Source organism: Eriocheir sinensis, chromosome 62 (assembly GCF_024679095.1).
Source record: "Eriocheir sinensis breed Jianghai 21 chromosome 62, ASM2467909v1, whole genome shotgun sequence".
Lineage (NCBI taxonomy): Eukaryota > Metazoa > Arthropoda > Malacostraca > Decapoda > Varunidae > Eriocheir > Eriocheir sinensis.
This window is the reverse complement of record NC_066570.1, coordinates 6,836,713-6,849,804: the sequence shown is the minus strand read 5'-3', so window position 1 is coordinate 6,849,804 and position 13,092 is coordinate 6,836,713. Positions and strand designations below refer to the sequence as shown.

The 13,092-nt window shown below is 44.8% G+C and overlaps 1 protein-coding gene across 1 annotated transcript; it reads right to left on the bottom strand.

Annotated features, from left to right (window-relative positions):
- Window positions 1-2,050: 2,050 nt before the first annotated feature.
- On the bottom strand, window positions 2,051-7,726 carry LOC126986700 (oplophorus-luciferin 2-monooxygenase non-catalytic subunit-like). Its single transcript, XM_050843056.1, has 4 exons — window positions 6,945-7,726; window positions 5,584-5,739; window positions 3,087-3,191; window positions 2,051-2,407 (listed from the first exon to the last, which is right to left on the bottom strand). The coding sequence occupies exons 1-4, from the start codon at window positions 7,600-7,602 to the stop codon at window positions 2,268-2,270; spliced, it is 1,059 nt and encodes a 352-aa protein (XP_050699013.1). The 5' UTR covers window positions 7,603-7,726; the 3' UTR covers window positions 2,051-2,267.
- Window positions 7,727-13,092: the final 5,366 nt, after the last annotated feature.

Below are 13,092 nucleotides of genomic sequence, written 5' to 3'. Positions count from 1 at the left end.
TAGATTCTTTTTGTGAGCATTGAGTTGCGGGCTTTTTTTTATTTTATTATTTTTTACTTTTTTGTGTGCCCTTGAGCTGTCTCCTTTGTTGTATATAAAAAAAAAAAAAAAAACGCGCATGGCGGGGCTCAAGTAGGGGAAGAAAATAGGAAAGGAAATTCAATGGAGGCAAAGTGCATAGATGAACAGGGCTCAGTACTGGGTGGAGTATATAAGTGTACGCAGGGAGGTGACCAAGAGTGCGTAGTGTTAGGTGACTTGCCGTCACCTGCCCTCACCTGTCGTCACTTGCCCTCACCTGTTTGCCTGCCTGTGCTGCCTACCTGGGCTTACCTGGGCATCACTGGTCAGCAACAGGAGATCGGCCAGGCAGAGGGACAGCCAGTCAACTGACCAGCCAGACAGTCAGCCAACCAACCAAGCAGCCAGTCAACCAGCCAGCCAGCCAACCAATCAGCCAGTCAGTCAACCACCCAGTCAGTCATCCAGTCAACCAGCCAGCCATCCAGTTGGTCAATTAGACAGACAGTCAGCTTACCAATCAGCAAGCCAATCAACCCACCAGTAAACCAGCCAGCCAGCCAGCCAGCTAGACAGCCAGTCTATCAGTCTCCTCCTCCAAAAGCTCTGATTTTTTCGATGTATCTTAGCTTCGCAGCATTCTCAAGCGATCTCGCGTAATCACTTAACACAAATGATGCTGGAGGTCCTGCCATTTGCCCGCGGGTAGTGACTTGGGGATGGGCCACACGTGGTCCGTCTGCTGGGGAGGTGACCACCAGCGGGTTTGCAGACGACGCTATTTCGTGACCACACGACTATTCTCCTTGCAGGCCCGAAAGAGTCTATCTAACTCCTTTTCTACCAATTACTGTCGCCACCACCTGCCTGCTGGGACGACCACCGCCACGCCGCCCGTCCTTCTCCTCGAGCGACACTTCCCCGCCTCCCTTCTATTTTATCGTACTCAGAGCATTTAATTTTCTGGCTTCTGACTCATAATTATTGCCAAGAAACACCAATAACTAACCATTTCAGCGATAACTATATATGAAGACAGTTACTGGAGTGGAGGGGACAGTTTTGGGTTGGTAATCGATAAATACAAGAGGCTGAGTACGACAATCTGGCAACGGTCCTCTGGTGGTGTTTGCGAATATCTTGTGTGTTATGCCGTCCTGTCTTGTCCCACCACATTACATGGCGTTCCCCTTCGGCGCAGGACACACAGGCAGCTCCAACACCTTGATATTCAACAGTGATGGCGCTAAGAGGGGGCGCTGGACATCTTCCCCTCAGGACATTTTACATCTTCCCCTCAGGACATTTTACATCTTCCCCTCAGGACATTTTACATCTTCCCCTCAGGACATTTTACATCTTCCCCTCAGGACATTTTACATCTTCCCCTCAGGACATTTTACATCTTCCCCTCAGGACATTTTACATCTTCCCCTCAGGACATTTTACATCTTCCCCTCAGGACATTTTACATCTTCCCCTCAGGACATTTTCCCCTCTTTCTCATTTATCTGTAGGCTATATTAACTATACCCGTGTATTGGGTTCCGTGTTCCTATATTTAGCACGCTTGGTGATGTTAAAATTCATCTGCCATTTCTCCGACCAAGCTGACAGTTTGTTTAGATCCTCCTGCAGTGCTCTAGCATCCTCCCCTGTCCTAATATAGTGCGATCAATTTTGGTGTCATTCGCAAATTTACCTATGTCACTGGTTATCCCATTGTCTGTGTCATTGATGTAGATAATGAATAAAAGCGGGCCTAAAACTGAAACTCATGGAGCCCCACTGGTAACATTACCCCATTCGGATTTTTTACCATTAATGGTAACCCTCTGTTTCCTGTCGCTAATCCACGCCCTAATCCAATCATAAACCTTCCCTCCTATGCCATGAGCCCTGACTTTATTTAATAGTCTCTGGTGAGGTACCTTATTGAAGGCCTTACTAAAATCAAGATAAACTACATCGTAACTCTCATCATTGTCAGCTGCCTCGTATACTCTATTGTCAAAGGATAAAAGATTAGTTTAGTTTATAGGTCTATTGACGACAGAAATTATTATGCCTTGCCCGTCACCAGTCGACATCAAAGTAAATTATACTAAAAAATGCTTCACCTTACATAATTTCGTTCAATACCAGAAGTGAAGGTCCTGCTCGTCACTTTATTGTTGGAGATTGCCTTGTCAGGGAGAAAGGGGAAGAAGGGAGACAGGCAAACACAAGAAGTGGACGGACGGGACTCAGCAGTGGTCGTAGTCAGCAGGGTCGAGGCTTGCCAACACCCTGCCATCAGCACACGTCGTATACACGTCCACAGCCTCCAGTAAGGTGCCGTTGCGTACCAGCCACGCTATGTCACACCCGCACAGGAGCGGGTTACCTGGCGGGCAGCAACAAAGGTGTACATTGTGTAAATTGCTGTGGCCTGTTTTCAAACAATAAACCATCAATCTTTGTAAATATGCTATTATATAATTATTTTCTATGATCTATCATATGTGACCATATGGACATTGATATTAACTCCACTGTGTTTTGACTAGTGCTGACAACGGTCTCCATAAAGTTACTTATTAAATACAGCTTCGAGTATCGAGTCATTTGAGCCTTGCCTAGGCTATGCACCGATTTATTCCAATGGCTGTCTTCCAGTGGTCTGCTTTGCCGAGCTTTCTGTGCGGCCTGGAGGGATCGTTGTCTTCCGCCCCTATGATAGCGCTGAGTCTAGGGTCGAGTGAGCTGATCTTACCTTTTTTTTTTTTTTTTTTTTTTTCAGCACAGAGAGCAACTCAAGGGCAACAAAACGAAGATGTAAAAAAAAAACCGCTAGCTGTTGCTCTCATAAAGTGATAAGTAAAGAGTGGCCAAAGGAGAGGTCAGTTTCGGATGGAGAGGTGTCTTGATACGCCCTCCTCTCTTCCCGTACATACCTCACCGGGAGTGGCGTAAGGGAGTGGCCGGTTACAGGCATTTATCCGTTAGGTTCCCGTTCTACAGGCATTTATCTCCACCTGCGCCCCCAGATCATCCTACCCTCTCTTTCCACACCCTCAACTCACCGTAGGGGTCGATGTAGCCGTCGTTCTCCACCAGCGGCCTCCACACCTCCTCCTCCAGCGTGGTGAGGAGGTTGTGGTGGATGTAGAGCCAACCGCCCACGAGATCTGCGGGGAGGAAGACAAGGCGAAAATCTATAGCGCTAAAGATTCAGGAATCAAAATGGATGAACCACTACTACTGCTGCTGCTGCTACCACTTTTTTTTTTTTTTACAGTAGTTCAAGGGCAAGAAAGGAAACAATAATGAAAAAAAAAGCCCGTTACTCACTGCTCCTACAAAAGAGTCAAGAGGAGTGGCCGAAAGAGAGGTCAATTTCGGGAGGAGAGGTGTCCTGATACCTTCCTCTTAAAAGAGTTCAAGTCGTAGGCAGGAGGAAATACAGATGAAGGAAGATTGTTCCAGAATTTACCAGAGTGAGGGATGAAAGAGTAAAAATGCTGGTTAACTCGTGCATAAGGGATTTGGACAGCAAAGGGATGAGGTTGAGTAGGAAGTCGTGTGGAGCGGGGCCGCGGGACAGGGGGAGGCATGCAGTTAGCAAGTTCAGAAGAGCAGTCAGCGTGAAAATATCGATAGAGGATAGAAAGAGATGCAACATGGCGGCGGAATTTAAGAGGTAGAAGACTATCAGTAAGAGGAAGAGAGCTGATGAGACGAAGAGCCTTAGACTCCACTCTGTCCAACAGAGCTGTGTGAGTGGAGCCCCCCCACACGTGAGATGCATACTCCATACGAGGGCGGACAATGCCCTGTATATGGATAGCAACTGTGCGGGGGAGAAGAACTGGCGGAGACGGTACAGAACACCCAACCTCGAGGAAGCTGATTTAGTGAGAAAGGAGATGTGAAGTTTCCAGTTAACATTTTAAGTTTGGGATAGACAAGACTGAGGATGTTTAGTGTTGAAGATGGTGACAGTTGAGTGTTGTTGAAGATAGGGGATAGGTGTTTGGAAGATTGTGTCGAGTTGATAGGTGGAGAAATTGCGTTGTTGAGGCACTGAAGGACACAAAGTTCCTTTTACCCCAATCAGGAAATGATAACAAGGTCTGAGGTTAAGCGTTCTGCAGCCTCCAGCCTGGAGTCATGTATTACCTGTTTAAAGGGTCTTCTGTTGAAAGAAGTTGAATGATACAGAGTGGAGTCGTCAGTGTATGAGTGGATAGGACAGTTTGTTATGGAAAGAAGATCATTGATGAATAACAGGAAGAGAGTGGGTGATAGGACAGATCCCTGTGGAACACCATTGTTGATAGGTTTAGGGGAAGAACAGTGACCGTCTACCACCGCAGAGATAGAACGGCCGGAAAGGAAACTGGAGATAAAGGAACAGAGAGAGGGATAGAATCCGAAAGAGGGCAGTTTAGAAAGCAAAGACTTGTGCCAGACTCTATCGAAAGCTTTTGATATGTCTAGCGCAACAGAGAAAGTTTCACCGAAACGGCTAAGAGAGGATGACCAAGAGTCAGTTAAGAGAGCAAGAAGATGGCCAGTAGAACGCCCCTTGCGGAACCCATACTGGCGATCAGATAGAAGGTCAGAAGTGGAAAAGTGCTTTTGAATCTTCTGGTCATTGATTGATTTAAAAGCTTTAGATAGGCAGGAAGTAAAGCTATAGGGCGGGAGTTTGAAAGACTGGAACGGTCACCCTTTTTAGGCACAGGCTGTGTGAAGGAGTACTTCCAGCAGGAAGGAAAGGTAGATGTTGACAGGCAGAGACGAAAAAGTTTGACCAGGCAGGGTGTCAGCAAGGAGGCACAGTTTTTAAGGACAATAGGAGGCACAGTTTTTAAGGACAATAGGAGGCACTCCATCGCCGAGTGGTCTAAGACTACCCACATACTGTCCAGAAGACCATCCATCAACCCGAACTCTAGAAGAAACCGTCTAATGAATCAAGAATGAGTTCCGTGGGGCAGCATGAGCCAAGCATAACTGGCGCCACTTTAAAAAAAATTGTCTGCGTCATGACGGGCTTGGGCCGACCACCAGGCCCCTGAAGAAAGCCTACCGGTGTGACAGGCAGAGATGTAAGAAAAAAAAAGAAAAAAAATCTGAGAGTTGAGGCCAGAGAGGGCATAAACATCATTCTTAAGAATTTTAATAACAGGCATAAAGGAGTCAGAGGGGGGATGAGTAGGAGGAATATGCCCAGAATCGTCCAGAGTGGAGTTGTTACAGAAAGTTTCAGCGAAGAGTTCAGCCTTAGAGATAGATGAGACGGCGGTGCTGCCGTCAGGGTTAAGGAGAGAAGGGAAAGAAGAAGTTTACTACTACTACTACTACTACTACTACTACTACTACTATTACTGCTACTGCCGCTACTTTTTTTTTTTACGTCTACGCCTATAGCGCTGGTAGGCTTGCTTGAAGGGCCTGGATGGTGTTCGGCCCCAGCCCGTTATGGCGCAGGCAAGTGTTTATAGTGGCGCCATCTTCTACTACTAGTCTTCATCCATTTTTTCTCCTTTCCACTTGCTCTTGCCTCCCTCTTACCCGGAAAGGCGTTGGGTTGCACGGTTCGGATCTGGTTATAGCCCAAATCAACCAAACCCGTGTTGCTGTTGCACTGGACAGAGTTCGTCGCGAGTTCCTGTAAACGATTGCTGCCCAGATCCACGATGCGCAGGTTGGTGAGTCCGTCGAGGGTGCCTGCAGGGATGAATAAAGACAGAGTCGTATTCTTTAAAAAATCAGCGCCTAACCACAAATATTTAACAAGGCTTTCGTAGGAGTTTTGAGCATTAAATTTTTCATGGGTAGTTTAATGACCCTGGTTGCAGTTTGACCCTTTTTCTATAGCATGAACATGAAAGAAACACTAATGAAGGCCAGATTAATATCCTTTTCGGTTTCGGAATAAGTTGCTGTGAGAGGCTGAGGCGTCTAAAAAGACCGACTTTAGGCCCACATTATCAAACTCTTCGAAACTTTAGTCCAGCTATTTGAAACGGCTCTCATTCCCATGGGTGTTTTCTTGACCCTGGCGGTAGTTGTGGAAGGCTTCTGCGCCATGAACGGGAAAAAGAAAGTTGGAAAGTTTCAATTAGTCAGCGCAACATCTGTGGTCATATGCCGGAGAGAGACAGGAGGGGAAGGAATTAATTATAGGAGAAGGCAACAGATCCCAGGAGACGGGACACAACCCCAGATTAATACCTGGTACCCATTCACTGCTGGGTGGACAGAGGCGTAGGGTATCGGAAAAGCCGCCCAATTTTTTCCACTCCGCCCGGGAATCGAACCCGGGCTCCCATGAACGGGAAAAGAACGCTCATGACAGCCCGACGTATCTCCTTTGTGACCTCAAAAACGGTCGTAACAAGAGCCCGAAACGTTTGATAATACGAGTCTTAGCTATGAAAGTTGTGGACGCGTTACTTAGGGAAAAGTTTACTATAAGAGAATAGAAATAACAGCTATGCATAAAATTAAATATGTTCGGGGCAGCATATGATGAACTAACTACCGGGGAGCATACGCTAGGGGGTGCGTCCCTTCACTCACTCGCCGCCTCCACGCCCGACTGTCCCCCGAGCAAGCCTCCACCCAGCTACCCTTCCCATTCCAAGCCCCTTTAAGAACCGATCAACTTGCCCCAGCCATGACTTACGTGGGCGTCCCCCAGGTATATGATGATGAAAGCAAACAAAAACAGAAGGACCTTAAGTGAGAGATACGGTCAAGATGCCGCAGGAGAAAGGTGGCGAGCGAAACGAGCTTATTCAAATGGGGGAACTTTTTGAAAAATCAGCACTTTTAGGGGAATTTTGAGGCCGATATAGAAAACATTAGGTGGGCTATTGCCCCCTCTGAAAATACGGCTCTGAAATGAGATCTAGGACATCGATGCTCACCTGGGAGGATTTCTGTGAGTTCAGTGCTGGACAGGTGGAGGTCAATGAGGGACGGCGTGCCCTCAAAGGCGTCGACGGGAAGGTCCCCAAGAGGGTTGAGGGAAAGGTATAGGACCTGGAGGGACCCGGAAATGATCCTTGGAAACACTTGCAGATTGTTTGATCGAAGGTCCAGAGACAGGAGCCTCGAGAAGGAGATGAGGGTGGTGAAAGGGAAGATGGACAAGTTGTTCATGTTGAATACCAAAGTGAGGGCTCTCAAGGCACTTCCGGAGAGGGCCGCCTCCTGAACCTCCGTCAGGACGCCATCGGTGATCCATATCTCCTCGAAGCTGGTGTTTCCAAAGGCTCCGTCCCTCAAAACCCGAAGATTTTTGTTCTGGTATATTGTAAGCCTCCGGAAAGACGAGGTTGGGAAGTTGGCCTTGAACACTTCCTCCAGTTCAGCTTCGTCAATGACGTCTGAGCAATCCATGTCCAGAGAGAAACCATCCGGGGTAGCGGTGCACACACATGGGTAGATGTCGTTTGCTACTGGACATGATACTGCGGTGGAGTGCGGTGCCTTCCTGACATGTATCCCTGCAGGGGAGGAGGAGACGCCAGCTATGCCTCCAGCTAGCAGCAGAGGGAGCCATGCCATGGAAAAGAGCTTCATGATGCGCAGATGACTGGTCGTGTGCTGAGAAAGAACTGTTGGTCTTATATCTCGGGATGGAAGTGCACGGGAAGGTTATCAGAAAACAAAATGAAGAAAAAGAAGGAGGGAGTAGTAAAGGGGAGGAAAACGAGAAGGGAAAGAAGGGGGCAGAGCAGAGGGGAAGGAAGGCAAGGGGATGGTCTGATAAGGCAATATCGCTGTATTTATCAGAGAACGATGAAATTGCCTCAGACAATCATCTTAAAAATTGGTAACATATTCAGCATCTGTTCACTCTCATGCCAAGCTGTGGTGAGTCAGGCAGGCCGTGAGTGTGATGCCCTCTACTCGAGAGTATGGCTTAGTAACTGTGGAAATTATCCCAGTTTGTATATATTGTATATTATTATCATCATATAATCTGGTGATGGTTTAATAATTATCATTCATAGTAACATGGGGAATAGTAATGGTTATTCAATACCACGGATTTAATTATAAGCAAAGAGAAAAATGTTTCGATTGTCTATAGCAGAGGTTCCGGTGGAATGATCTGGGGCGGTGAGGAATTAGGGGGAGGTAGGGGGGCAGGGTGGCATTGGAAGTAATAAACAACTTTTTGTTTATTCAAAGTCTGAATGGCAAAATGTATGTCACAAACATCCCCGGACTGCAACGACAATACCTCCGTCTCTCCATCACTCCCTAGTTTCCGGAACTCTAAGCTAAGTACACCGCTATAAGCATTGGCCAACTCTGTTTGTCTTAGCCTGAGGAAGGAGCTGGGGAGCGGTTAATTCATGCCTTTGGGCTAGTTATTCTAAGTCACTCTGGTATGTACAGTGTTCTCACCCAATTTTAATTTTCCAATACACGTGGATTATCAGCATATTCCCCACAATTAGAAACTAGAGAAAAAAAATAAGAGCATTCAGTTTTAAAGAGACAGAAGTCCATCATTAAGGGGCTTTTACATTGATCAAATTTTCCGTGGATCTTCAGTCAAACCACGATTTCCGCTGGCGTGGTCCTTATATATCCGTGGTTTTCTGACGTGTCCACGATCTTGCAAAGCTACGCTAGATTTCACTGAAGGACGACGGTATTACTCACCATCATCATCAGCAGCAATAACAAGAAACAAATGAGAACCACGTTGACGGAAATCGTGGTTTGACTGACGATCCACGGAAAATTTGCCCAGTGTAATAGCCCCTTAACACTCCTTGTCATTTCTCGTCGTCGTCTTCGTCCTGTTCCTCCCCCACCGCCTCCTCCGCTCGTCTTCACCGTGATACTCCTCCGCTTTCCCTATACACTCAATCCTTCCCTTTATTTCAGTCTCCTTCAATGAAAGTCGTATCATTATGACAAGCTCCTCAGGTGAGAAGAAACACGTCCAAAGGTTAAGCTCAAAAGCGTTCAATGCGTCAAGGACTTGGGGGTCAAAATCGCGTCAAACCTCAAATTCTCACAACAATGCATCGATGCAGCAAATAAAGCGAACAGAATGTTGGGCTTCATTAAAAGAAACTTTTTATTTAAGAATAAAGATGTAATACTCCCTCTCTACAACAGTTTAGTCAGACCCCACTTGGAATATGCGGTACAGTTTTGGTCTCCCCACCATGCAAAGGATATTGCTAAATTAGAAGGTGTTCAGCGTCGGGCAACGAAAATGATCCCTTCCTTGGGCAACAAATCCTACGAAGAAAGGCTTTCTACCCTTAACATGTTCTCTCTTGAGAAACGTCGCCTCCGAGGAAAACTGATCGAATGTTTTAAAATACTTAATGGTTTCACGAATGTAGACAGATCAACATTGTTTATGATCGATGACACTTTGCGCACGAGGAACAATGGCGTAAAACTCAGATGTAGACAAGTAAATTCAGACTGCACCAAATTTTTCTTCACCAACGTTGTAGTGCGAGAATGGAATAAGCTTCCACCATCAGTGGTCCAGTGTAACACGATTGACTCCTTCAAAAATAAGCTCGACCGTCACTTCCTTCAACTTAATATCAACTAGAGCAGAAATGCAACGTTTTGTAGTCTTCTGATTAATGTAAAATCACTTAGGTTTAAGGACAGACCACCAAGTCTGGACCATTGGGTCTGTGTGGTCTGATTTTCTATGTAAATCTATGTAAACCTGTCACCGGGAAAATCCGATGAGTGCCTCGGGGCGTTGCTTCGCTGCCCCAACTTTACTTTTCTGCAGCTGTTGCGTCTCTGTTGAGGGGCGAAACTTGTGATTTTTTTACATCTATTTTTGCTAGAAGATCAAGAGTTTGAACTGAATGCCGGATGATTCTTAACCTGGTAACTGCGAGGATCATGTTTCTTAAAGGCCCCTCTAAGCGAATTAATGAGAAAAATCATCACTCACGCAAACCATTCCATAATATACATCAACGCATTTGTGATCAGTTTATGCATCATCTATTTTTGGGGGTTTATATCATGGCAAAAATTTGGCCCGTTGCTGGTACACGGTAAAGCCACAAATTTGGTCCGTCGCTGCTGCCGGGTTAAAATCGGGAATCTCAGGCAATTTTTCTACGTACAAACTAGAGTTGGGGATCAATGTTATAGGTGCGCGTGGCAGCGGTGCTTATCTCCGTCCCGTTGGCTCTTTGAACCTGTGGTGGGAGAGGACCATTGACCCGACACAGGGCCAGAGTGACATCCGGGTTACCACAGTTTATCTTCCCCAGGTTTCCCCAGGTACCCATTTATCGACCATCTCAAAAGGAAGGATAAACAGCTGAGTGGCCTGCACGCCGACTACCCAGAAAGGGTTTCGAACCCGGACCTGCAGGTTCGTAGTCAAGGATGTTCTCGGTGCCTCAATCATGTGTGTGTGTGTGTGTGTGTGTGTGTGTGTGTGTGTGTGTGTGTGTGTGTGTGTGTGTGTGTGTGTGTGTGTGTGTGTGTGTGTGTGTGTGTCGCATTAGACTTCAAGGACAGGTACAAGTTGTCGTCAAGGTGTGCTGAGCTGCTTTCTTCTTTTTTCTTCTTTTCTTCCTCCTCCTCCTTTTTAATTATCTTTTCATTTTTCATTTGTTTTTTTCTTTCTTTTCTTTTCTTCTTTTTCTTCTTTGTCTCCATCTTCCTTTTCTTATTTTTTCCCTCCTCCTCCTCCTCATCATCATCATTATCATTTTCTTCATAATCATTATCATACTCTAGATGCTGTTGTTTCTATTATTTCCTCTTTTTTTCAATTTTTCTTTGTCTTCTCCATCTCCTCCTCTTCTTCGTTCTTACTCTTCATCATATAATTTCATCCCTGAACTAAAGCAAGGCAAGGCGACAAACCAGCGGGCGTGTGACATGCCTGCACTTGTCTTTCACGATCTTATAAACAGCCCGAGGGTCTTGATTTCGATGTATATTATGAGGAATGACACCCTGATCATCATACCACAAAAATCGATTGAGTCGTGCATTTTTTCGCGTTTTTCAAAAACTTTGAAATCGATTTCCTCCGTCATTTGTGCACCGTTCTTCTTGTCCTTTACACGCAAAATATTTTATAACCTTCTTAACAAAGTTGTTAAAAGAAATTGTTGATTTTATTTCATTTACAAAAAAAAAAATATATGAGAAAATTTGCAACCCGGGCGCGTACTCCCGTTTTTTTTTTTTTTTTTTTTTTTTTGTTACGTTGTTGCCTATTGCGCCGGTAGGCATCTTCCAGGTGGGGCCTGATGGTCGGCCCAAGGCTTCTTCCAGGTGGGGCCTGATGGTCGGCCCAGCCCGTTCTGGCGCAGGCGAGTGTTTTATAGTGGCGCCATCTTGCATTGTTTTGTGGCAAGTGTTTGCACAAGACTCCTCCTCCTCGCCTTCTCGCGGTCTGACAGCCAATCACACAGAAGAGCACCGTATGAGATGCCAAGCCGTAAAATTCGCCATGTTTATCTATGTGTTTTCGTACATTAATAGGTGTAGATGTTGCCTACTGATGGTATAAATACTCGTAGAATTTCAGCTTCACTTGTGTTTACACAGTCAGCTGATGAGTCACTTAATATGCACGAAGGCAAATGAGTGCCCGTGGGTTGAATCGACTCGGTAACTTGCCCAGGTTTACACTCTTATTTTACATGTTTTGCAAAATAACTATGTGTTCATTGTACTTCTGATAGTACCCAAAGACCTCTACATTTCAGTACTGTGACAAGTGTGTGTCTAAAAGCCATGGGAGATAAATTACAGATGATTTTCTTGATTTTTTAAATTTTTGAGCTACTACCTCCCCACCTTCTCGCGGACTGACAGCCAATCACACAGCAGAGGGCTCGCCACACCCACTTATTAGGCATTTAAGCTCAGTCTCGGTGGGACATTTAAATTTGTGGGGAGAAAAAGGTGCCATTTGATAGGTTATACATAGACGGTCATGCCTGAGCGTTTTAACTTAGTTTCGATACTTTCATATAATTTCAAATAATGGGGGGGAGGGGGGGGGAGAGGGGGGGGGCGGATCCTCCCCTTAATAAAAAGTTTCCAGGGCACAGAGAGCACACTCATTGGTTAGTGGGTCCTTCAGAACATTTATGTCGCCTTTTTCGTGATTTTTTTTTTTTTTCATACATCATATTCCCAGCTCTAAAGATTCTGTGGTTGGTATTACAAGACATTTTCGCTTCTAACATCAACTATTTCGAAAGGTCAAAGAGGGAGGCAATCGAGTTCTGATGAGTGTTTCTTTAGGTTCACGGTACAGAAGAAGGGACAAACTACCACAAGCTACTCCTGGAAATGCCCATAAGTCCTAGGAAAGCCTTGTCAAATAGGTGAACTTAAGCTACAAAATGTTCAGTAATACGGCCCTGTGACTCTGCAAGCTTTTTAGTGTGTGTGTGTGTGTGTGTGTGTGTGTGTGTGTGTGTGTGTGTGTGTGTGTGTGTGTGTGTGTGTGTGTGTGTGTGTGTGTGTGTGTGTGTGTCCATCTCTGGGTTTTCCCTGGACGAGTTCGCCTCCCTCCCATCACTGGATTCATTCTCTCAAGCAAAAACATGTGTATAGTTTCACTGTCTCAAGGATTCCCTGCTGATTACTACTCTTCACCTGATTTCACTCAACGATTAATATCAACAGTAATAATAATAATAATAATAATAATAATAATAATAATAATAATAATAATAATAATAATAATAATAATAATAATAATAATAATAATAATAATAATAATAATAATAATAATAATAATAATAATAATAATAATAATGGTGACAAACAACTTTTTGATTAATTTAATACAAAAATTCTTGTTGATAGTCACCACAATATTATCAATATCCTCATATATTTCAATACGTTATTATCATCGATATTACTATTATTACATATTGTTGCTCTTATTACATATCAGTACTGTTTCCATTGTCATTTTTTATGTTATTTTTTCTTATATTGTGTAATATTATTTTTATTTCTGCTTCTTTAGTTCACACTTTTTCATTTTCTTTTTTTCCTACTCTCTCTCTCTCTCTC